Source organism: Puma concolor, chromosome A1 (assembly GCF_028749965.1).
Source record: "Puma concolor isolate L17-30 chromosome A1, mPumCon1.1.hap2, whole genome shotgun sequence".
NCBI lineage: Eukaryota > Metazoa > Chordata > Mammalia > Carnivora > Felidae > Puma > Puma concolor.
This window is the reverse complement of record NC_141667.1, coordinates 132,240,947-132,251,509: the sequence shown is the minus strand read 5'-3', so window position 1 is coordinate 132,251,509 and position 10,563 is coordinate 132,240,947. Positions and strand designations below refer to the sequence as shown.

At 35.2% G+C, this 10,563-nt stretch overlaps 1 protein-coding gene across 3 annotated transcripts in view; it reads right to left on the bottom strand.

The window, feature by feature from the left end:
- Window positions 1-4,146: 4,146 nt before the first annotated feature.
- Window positions 4,147-10,563, bottom strand: part of FNIP1 (folliculin interacting protein 1) — a 150,876-nt gene continuing 144,459 nt past the window's right edge. For all 3 annotated transcript variants that reach the window (XM_025923609.2, XM_025923610.2, XM_086704742.1), the window contains 2 exons: window positions 9,333-9,448; window positions 4,147-6,952 (listed from right to left, as the gene is read on the bottom strand). In XM_025923609.2, the coding sequence (XP_025779394.1) occupies window positions 6,874-6,952; window positions 9,333-9,448 (195 nt within the window). In that variant the 3' untranslated portion in view covers window positions 4,147-6,873. The remainder of the gene's footprint in view (window positions 6,953-9,332; window positions 9,449-10,563) is intronic.

Genomic DNA, 10,563 nt, shown 5'->3' with positions numbered 1-10,563 from the left:
ACCCCATTGCTTTGGGATTCTCAAGATTATATGAGATAATTCATGTGAAGTACTTAGGATGTTGCCTGCATAATGCAAGCACTTTGTTATTCCTATTACTTCACCTCTGAAAAGTGATCTCTCTAAGGCAGAAATTCGAGTTTGAAGAACTGGAAAGTTTTTTAATGCCTAATTTTTTTTTTCTTTAATAACTGTCAAACAGGGGCACCTGGGTGGCTCAGTTGGTTAAGCGTCCAACTTCGGCTCAGGTCATGGTCTCGCATTTCGTGAGTTCGAGCCCCATGTGGGGCTCTATGCTGATAGCTCAGGGCCTGGAGCCTGCTGTGGATTCTCTGTCTCCCTTCTCTCTCTACCCCTTCCCCACTCGCACTCTATATCCGTCTCTTAAAAGTAAACATTAAACATTAAAAAAAAAAATAACTTTCAGAAACACTGAGGTATTCATGAAGATGTGGAACAAGAAGAACTCTCAAACTGCAGATTAAGTGTTAACTGGAAAACTGCTTTGGCAAAAAAATTATGTAGTAAAGCTGAAACATACCCTTTGACAATCCTTGATGTATGTCCTGAAGAATACCCATGTACACCAGAAAAGATTTTGAAAATGTTCATTGTTCATATTAGCCAAAAACTAAAAAATAACACGTCCATCAACAAGAGAATGGGTTTTTATGGTATATGCATTCAGTAGCATATCGACTGCATAATACATGGATGAATCACCAGCAGAGTGTTGAGAGGAAAAAAAGCAAACCACAAAATATCAAGTATAATTATATGCTTGTTCAAACACAAGCAAAATTAAATTATATCACATAGGGATGCAAAGACAGATAAAATTATAAAGAAAAAGGGAGATGATGTTCACAAAAGTCAGGTTGGTAGTTAGAAAAATAAGAAAGAGGATTAGATCAGGACAGGGCACGTGGAGGAAGGGGCTTCTAGGTTACTAAAAATGATTTACTTCTTGACCTAAGTGATGGTTACATTAGTGTATATTCATTTTTCTGTATATAATATTTCATGAAAAAATGAATATACAAAAATAACTTACTTTTAGGCTTTACTATAAGACAAAAACAGTGAAAACAATACATTAATGTTCATGGTAGCTATACAAATCGAAATTAAAGCACATTTTTTTAAGTTTATTTGAGAGACAGAGTGTGTGTGCCTGTGCACAAATGGGGGTGGGGGGCAGAGAGAGATGGACAGGGAGGGAATCCCAAGCAGGCTCCTTGCTGTCAGCACAGAGCCCAAAAACCATAAGATCATGACCTGAGCTGAGTCAGATGCATAACGGACTGAACCACCCAGGCACCCCACACACATTTTCAAAATCTATCTTGTCCTTACCATCTTTTATGTTCTGGTATGCTGAAAAAAGTGAATTGACACTGAAAGCTCTAATAGCTACTTTCAGAGAAAAGGCCACCTTTGGGATGGGATTCACCAGTACTACCTGGTAGATACCAGGTAGGAAAGGAACCATAATGGTTCTGAATACAAACAGTTTACTAACTCCTAGGAAAAACAAAACATGGTTAAATCTTAAAAAGAAAAAATGGCTTAACTCCTTACCCTACCTTATTTTTCTCCATTGTACTTACCGCAACCTGACACCATATTTTCGTCTATCTCTTCCACTGGTGGGAAATATGTAAACTCCATGAGAACACAGAAGAAGGTTTGTGTTATTTATTGGCATATCACTGGCATCCAGACTTGTGCCCAGCACTATAATAAGTGCTCAATCAGTGTTTGTTGAATGAATAAATGAAACTACCTAAGGACTAAGTAATTAAGAGGGGATTTTGCTATAAAAAAAAGATAGGCACTTGATTGCTCTCCAATGGCAAAGAAAGTTCTGGCTAAGCAAATGCTTTAGGCAAAACCAAATCCTAATTAGGCAGACATACTCATAATGTCTGTCTTTCCAAAATAATAGCAAACCAACAAAAACATGCAAGTAAAGAGCCCTGTTTTTAATAGCACCTAGAATAAAGTAAAGAATTGAGATTTGGTATATGCTGGGAGTCTGAGTCACTGTGAAAAACAAGAGCATTTTCTGGCCCAAATCTTTAAGTAAGGTCAATTACGGTTATTAAATCAGGACCTGAGGGTGAGGTCTAGGAATTCATATTTCTCAAAAGCTACATAGGTATTTCTAATATGTGGCCAGGTTTGAAAACTACTTGAAACTAACTCAGGTTCTGGACTAGTCTGACCCAACTAATTCCACACCTTTCATGCAGTGAATGATACTGACCTGTAAGTGCTGGACTAAATGTGCGACACAAAAGTGGCATCACAAGTTTCTTGAGAAAATAATATCACCCTTATACTTAACACATTTCAACAGTGTTATTCCCCTGAAGACTATTTAGGTAACACTGCCTTTACCAAGAATCTGAATTTGAGCACTGAGGTGTATACATCTATTTTTGGACTGCCCTTGTTAAAACAGTCACTTGGAAAAAAGGAAGCTCGAGCCTCTTCAACTTAATACTCTCCTTAGAGTAAATACAGGTTTATCTTATCTGCTGGAGGTCTGATCAGTGTTAACCCGGAGACTGCAATCTGATGAAGGGATCAGACTAGGCTCATACTTTCACCAGAAAGAGAGTCCCTTTAAAAAGAACTAGAAGGGACCAAGTCTCAGGAGGTAGCATATGCTTTAAGATCACCAAAGTTCTCCTGACAAATAATGAATGAATAATTCACATATTCTTTAAAAACATCTTTAGGGCTGCTTATAGTTTTTTGTTTTTTGTTTTTTTTGTTTTGTTTTGTTTTTGTTTTTTTGTTTTTTTTTAAGGGAAGTCTCAAATGTTAAACCTAGAACAAACATGACCAAGTCCATGGTCTGCACTCCAAAGCAAGGATAAGCAGCTCTATACTCTCCAACCTCTGCCTTTCTATCTAAGTCCTTCCTACTCAGAACTACAATTCCCCAGCTCCCATTGTACCTTCAACTCACTTTGGTCTTGTTTGCCATCCAACTCCTACATTCTACATTGGCAAAAACAAAGAAATACCAAATAATTTTTTACAATACATTTGTCACCACATAGTAGTTGGAAACCATTCTCGTCTGAGAAACAAAACAAACCCTCAAAGACTACACGATCTCAGATGAAATTCTGTATTTTCAGATTCTTATTACCAAAATCATTCCTCTACACTTGTCAGAAATGTTACAAGATATCATTTATATACAGGAACAACACATATAGACACAGGTACCGGTACCAATTATAAACTTTTAAAATATCTGACGGATGATACCCAAATACTTGATACTTCCTCTCTGCTTTAAAATAGTGCACTTATTTTCTTTGGTCAAATTTAAGAGTCATATATATAAAATGATATGAAAACAGATCTAATCCTATCTCCTGGCATAACTCTGCCCAAATCGACCAGCCTGAGTAAGATAAGGTAGCATCTCAACAGCTTACTCAGGGCTTAATCACTACCGCAAAGCAGGCACTCTGGATTGATGGAAGAGATTACTTACCCTATAATGCAGATGAAGAGGATAGACTTGCTCAGAGCCAACACGCAAAATCAGTGAACGAATCAGAATTAAAATCCAAACCAACTGGCGAATTTTTTGTTTAATTATAAGGCCAATGGTACTTTGTATTGAATACATGTTCTTAACAGGTCTACATGGATTCTTCTAGGTTTTAAATGATGTTTAGTTTGTTTTCAAAAAGAAGATTTTCTATCTGTCATCATGAGGAACAGGTCAAATGTAACATTATACCAGTATATTTTTTGTGGCTAGGTTTTTATTCACAAGAACATATGTTAAATTCTCCCCCCAAGAGCTGGGTGCCATACAGGGGAGACTGGACAGAATACTTTATAACAGCAACAGCCAAAAATTATTGACCATGTGGGGTGTGCCATGCACTGAGATAAATTTTTGACGTTCACTATTTCACTTGATCCACACAACCATATTAGGAAGCAGATTCTACTATATACCAATAAAGAAATTTAGGATTAAAGGAGGACATAATGAACATGGTCATATATGTAGAAGTGCCACACTTGTGAAAAGAATCCAAGTGAGGTGACACCCGAGTCTATGATGTTACATACACCTTATTAACACATGAAAAGAGACTAACATCATCCATCAAATCGACGTGTATTTATTGCACAAATTTCCCCTAGAACTGGGAGGTTATTATAATACAGGTGTACATTTGAGAAATGTATACAGAACAAGGAACAAGTATGTACATTTTACATATCCCACCATCTAAATAACTTAAGAGAAAGCAGAAAAATCTCATAAGACATCCACCAGAAGTAGGCATGGTGTAAAATCTTTTTTTTTAAGTGATCATCCCCAGTGTATGCCAATTGCAACAAAATGAAATCTGTGCTAGTATGTTTATTGCACTTAACATTTTCAAACTCAAAATTAAGACACATTAGTAAAAGCTAAAAATATTTCAAAACAAACCAATTAGTTTATATACAAGGAAAAATTAGTTTTAAATCTATAATGTAAAAGATCCCTTTTTCATTTCCTGTTGCAACATTAACAGGGTTTTTTTATTCCCTGTTGCATCAAACAGGTTTTTAAAATATGTAACACATAACTGTACCATAAGAAGTTGAAAAAATTATTTTGAACAGGCCAGAACTCTTTTCACATTCATCATAATGATCACACTTTAAAGAAGTAGCAGCTCATTCCTTGGGCTTTGTGTAAGGAAAAACATGACTATGATGAAGGCAGTAGAAATTACAGAGGGTTAGGAATTATAAAACTCGGGAATCCTATAAGGATTAATGATTCTATTAAGAAACTAAGGTTCTTCCTTCTGAGCAAAGCTTAGTTTTAAAAGGAACGGTAGTAGCATGGGCCATCCATTTACTGAAGACTAGATTTCCTAAATGATAGAGATTTCAAACAGGACTGTGAATCATTTGATGATTAATTAAAAAAAGAAAACAAGCAAAATCAGACATTATCTACCTGCTACATACATATCATTTGAACTACAATAAAAAAAAATAATGTACAGTGGCCCCCATATGAATCTGTCTATACTCTGAATTCTGCCAAAGAGACTGACTATAGAATCCCAAACAATAAAAGAGGGAAGAATTTCAGTAATTAATGGAATAAGAAACTCAAGCCAAAGAAAACAGATCTATAAATGCTCCTTGGCAGCAAGTCATCCATGGGAGACTCAGGTATTAACTGGGACCAGGTGACAGGACACAGGGGCAAGAATGATAACAGGCACAACAATTTCAGGTTTACACTCCATTAAAATAACCATTTCTTTTCTATTAGAGAGTTCGTGAATACATAAAGAACAAAGCAAAATGTGACCCAACACTATAAATTCAAGGCCAAAGACTAAACAAACCACAGAAATCGTCCTTATTTACTGAAAATTCAAACAGCAAGAATGAATGTATTATACAGTAATTATATTGAGTAAGAGAATAGCAAGTAGTTTTTTTTAAGCTAATCAATTAATTATGATGAAAATAGTCCATGAAAGCAGAAACCAATTTCACTTTCAGCATTAAAAGTACCTTAAATCAGGTAAGTAAAGAATAAACTATAATGTAGTATTCAAGTAAACTGAGGTAGTAGAGCATAATGAAAACTTTATCTACCCATCTTTATATTTACATTACTTACAAGAGTTTGGTTCCATATTAGCCTTTCTTATAAGCAACACTCTACAATATATACAAAAAATATTAACAACTGAAAAGTGAAAATTCTGAAAACAAATTAGATTTTGGAAGGGAGGGGCTATTAGAGAAAAGAGAGTAATTTTAAGAATTAATAAGCTCTATTAGTGTAAACTGATTATTATGAAGCAGTGAAACAAACATTCAGTTCCTATGGGTTCAAGAAGGGCTGATATTGAAAGCAAAGGCCTTGGCTACCTGAGCACTTTTAAAGAAAACAGTATTATTTTTCCCAATGCTTTGGTGCAATTTTTAATCCTAATTTTTATTTATTAAATTAGATGCAAAAATGTAAATACTAACATTTATAAGAATTAGCTTATTCTTACAAACAAAACAAATGGTATAAAGTAGTATTTTTATTTGGGGAACCTACATTACTCAGCCTTAAAAAAAGATTGGCTTTAGTTATGTTTTAGGGTGTGTGAAACAGATAATTCACCAGAAAGCAACATTTCAACACTATTTACAACTGATACTAGTTGAAAATATTTTTTTTAAAAAGACATGTTTACCAATCAATCTTGTATTTCTACCTCTGCTTCTTTAAAAAATAGATACATATGTACACTTGGATGGATAACATACACACATTTACACTCATTATTCTGGATTATTATAATTAACAGGCTATTTAAAATAGTTTGAGAAATACTCTAAAATTAGCTATTTTGAATTGAAAAACAAAAGAATAATCAAGTTTTTATAGGTCTCCATACCTTAGAAATAAGGAATTCAAATTAATTAAATGACTATTTCTGAGTCATTTAATTGTAAGATATCCAATGCTATTTATGGGTGTGGCAACACAGGAGTGATCATATGAAATTCCTTGATGATATTCATTTTGTAGAAATTTCTATACTTTGGCTTTTTCAAATGCTTTCCCTAAATATTATTTATGCTGCTTTAGGCTCACTTGGTTAAAAATATACCACCACCCAAAAGTCCAGCCAAAAGGAAAAAGCAATCCAATGATCACACAATATGTACTGCAATGCAGGATACCCAGGCATTTGACTCATTCAGATGGAAGTCTAACAGGGAGAAAAAAAAGCCATAAATGCATGTTGCATCTGCTTCTTTAGTTTCTATTTAACTTTCTACCAAAGTTAATTTCTAATGACCTTTGTGTTAAAGGAGTATCTGAGCAACATATGGAGAGTGAGTGCTTGCTACAGCAGCCAGAAGAGGAAGATCACTGGATTCAATCCTGAAATAAAGAAAACAAAAATTTCAGGTTAGGCATTCTGTACCCAGGACATGTGTCCTACAGGCAGTAAGTGCTACGGGTAAAGTCACACTATATCTCAGATGTCAAGAACGTAGGGCACTCTGGCCAAAAGGAAAAGGATAAGAAGAGAGTTGAAGATAACACAAGCTGGAAATTTTTCAGTAAGTAAAAACCAGAGCCAAAGATTTTTTTAAAAAGAAAGTCTCTGAAACCCAACAGCAACAAGATCATGCATGTAGGAAAGCATATCACTGACCTGCTAATGGACCATGTATCAGGGCAAGGGACAGTATGTAAGAAATACAATAAATAATAGAAAAATTGTGTGCACCCATACTGTTTTGGATACAAATGTTTTCTTATTTAAAAAAAAACGTTTTTTTTTTTAAATGTTTATTTATTATTGAGAGACAGAGAGAGACAGAGCATGAGCATGGGAGGGGTAGAAAGAGGGGGAGACACAGAATCAGAAGCAGGCTCTGGGCTCCGAGCTGTCAGCACAGGGCCCGATGTGGGGCTCGAACCCACAAACCATGAGATCATGACCTGAGCCGAAGTCAGATGCTTAACCGACCGAGTCACCCAGGCGCCCCTGGATACAAATGTTTTTATAAAAAGAAGTACTGGGAAGAAGTAATGGATGCTTCTTAAAAATTCATCCTACCACAAATAATTTATAGGGGAAAAAAAGGCCAATAAAGACAGAAAAAGTTATGCAGATTCATTCACAGTTAGAGAATAAATCTGAGTAAAATCCTATTACATTTTTTCAGCTAGGAGCTTAACAAAGATGAAAAAATTTGCTAATAGGCAGCAGTAGGAAGAGGTAGCTTCCTGCTGTCTGTGAAAATCTATTCTGATATTTTTTGGATAACCTTTAGTACTACCTATCACAATAACTAACAATATCTATCAAAAATTTAATACACATGTCCTTTAACCAAAAATTCTACTTCTAAGAATTTATCCTACAAACTTCAAAGATGTATATTCATTTCAGCACTAATTTATAACAGCAAAAAACCTGAAAATAATTTAAACTCTATCAAATAATGAAATGCTATACAACCATTAAAAATAAATTAGTATGTGCTTGTATGAACATTCAACATCTATTCCAAGGCAAATTGCAGGATGATATGTAGAATACAAACTAATTTATATTTTTTATCCTCTACATTTAAAAATTCTGTAAGAAGAGACAATCCATCAACTTTGTGGGTGAGGGTTAGAAGTTGAGGAAAAGACAATGATGAATTAATTTTAATTTTATGTCAAAATGCACTGTAAAATCTGGTTATATGCATAATAAATTAAAAGCTAGTTTAAATAAAAAAAAAAAAAAGACATGACACACACAGAATCATCTATGTCCAGTCTAGATGATGAGGATTAACACTGATCAAAGAATTTAATTTGGTTTCTGATGCACAGTTGCTACTTAATGTTGACTTTCCCTCCCTTCTAAAAAGCTTAATTTTAAAAATTTCTACCTTGTTTTAATTTATTCAACGGGATTTCGAGAAATAATTGACATTCTCACACACACACACACACAAATACATACACAAAAAGTAGCCATAGAACATAGGCAAAGTGACTACAGAATATAAGGAAAAGGGCTATACAATGCCTCCCACCAACTTCCTGTTCCTCCTTCAGTTGGCATTTTAGAAAAGTGTCTTTTCCCCAGGAGTAACTGCAAAGTAAACAGATATAATATAAAGATAATAGGGAATGAATAGTAATATGTAGATAATGTTCTACCACCCACAGAATGGTGTTACTTCAATCAGCTCATGTGGATGGCAGGTCATATGCTGGGAATGATGAGTTTTAACACATAAATGAATAAAAATGAATACTTACTTATTTTCACTAAGATGAAAATTCAGATTTTAGTTCATTTTTATCTGACCATATTCTCAACTTACTGTAATAGTACAAGTGGAGGCCAGGGATGTGCTTTTATATGGTATAGAGCGACCCAACTGGTAACTGTTCAGCTTCTAACAGGAAAATAACTTAAAATGAAAAAAGGCAATTCTGAGGAACGAACATTCCTTTTCTAAAGAAAGTGTAATGAGGGGGGGCCTGCGTGGCTCAGTCGGTTGAGCCTCCGACTTCAGCTCAGGTCATGATCTCACAGTTTCTGAGTTTGAGCCCCACGTCGGGCTATGTGCTGACAGCTCAGAGCCGGGAGCGTGCTTCAGATTCTGTGTCTCCCTCTCTCTCTAACCACCCCTACTTGTGCTGTCTCTGTCTTTCAAAAATGAATAAACATAAAAAAAAATAAAATAAAAAAAAAAAAGGAAAGTGTAACGAGAAAACAAAGCCAGAAAAGAAACCATAAACATACCCTAGAACCACTCCTAGTTCCTTGACATGGACACGCATCTGTCCTCTCAGGTATTCAGACAGCATTTTGCTCTTGAAGTATAACTCCTGTAATCGGTCTTCGAGATGCATTACACACTGCAGTGAAGGTAGAAATTCCAAAGCATCACATTTGTGACAATTCTGTTTAGTTATTTGTATATAAATTAAAATTTTGAACACATTTTTAAAGCACATAATTTTAGCTAAAGGAGTGTAAATTTTTTTCTTGCTCATATCAAACATTTAGATCCTACAGAGATTTTTTAAATGTTTATTTATTTATTTTGAGAGAGATAAAGAGAGTGGGAGCAAGGGAGGTTCGGAGAGAGGGAGGGAGAGACAATCCCAAGCAAGCTCTGCACTATCAGCGCAGAGCCCAATGTGGGGCTCAATATCATGAATCCATGAGATCATGACCTGAGCCAAAATCAAGAGTCAAATGCTTAACTGACTGAGCCATCCAGGAACCCTGTGTTGTTGTTGTTTTTTAATGCAGTAAATTATACACAATATAAAATTTTCCTTTTTAACCATTTTTAAGTGTACAACTGAGAAGCATTAAGTACATTCAAAAAGATGTGAAACTATCACTACACATTTCCATAGCTTTAAAAAACACTTTTATTCCAAATTTGATAAATATAATACTCATGATACATTTCAAATATATTTACATAGGACAGGGTGCATTCTACTCTGGGGAGTTAAAGAAAAAAGTCTACAACAGCTCACAGAGAATGCTCAGTAGTCCTTACTAGAAAAGAGAGGTTTCTAGACTAGAACATTAAAAACTAAAACACATACACTCCATTTATCAACTAACTTGCTCAATTAAATACAATAGGCGATTTTTCATGTGAATTAATGCTATACATGTATGAGGACAAAACATGAGTTTCAGGTGTTAAAACACTAAATTCTCAGGATGCCTGGGTGGCTCAGTAGGTTCAGCAGCAGATTATTGATTTCAGCTCAGGTCACGATCTCGGTTTGTGAGATCAAGACCTGTGTCCAGCTCTGCCCTGATAGCTCAGAGCCTGCATGGAATTCTCCCTCCCTCTCTCTCTCTCTCTCTCTCTCTCTCTCTCTATCTGCCCCTCCCCTGCTGTGCACCCTCTGGCGTGTGCGTGCTCTCTCTCTCAAAATAAATAAATATTTAAAACAAAAACAAACAAAACCCACTAAATTCTTGCAGACCATTCCTTTCCAAT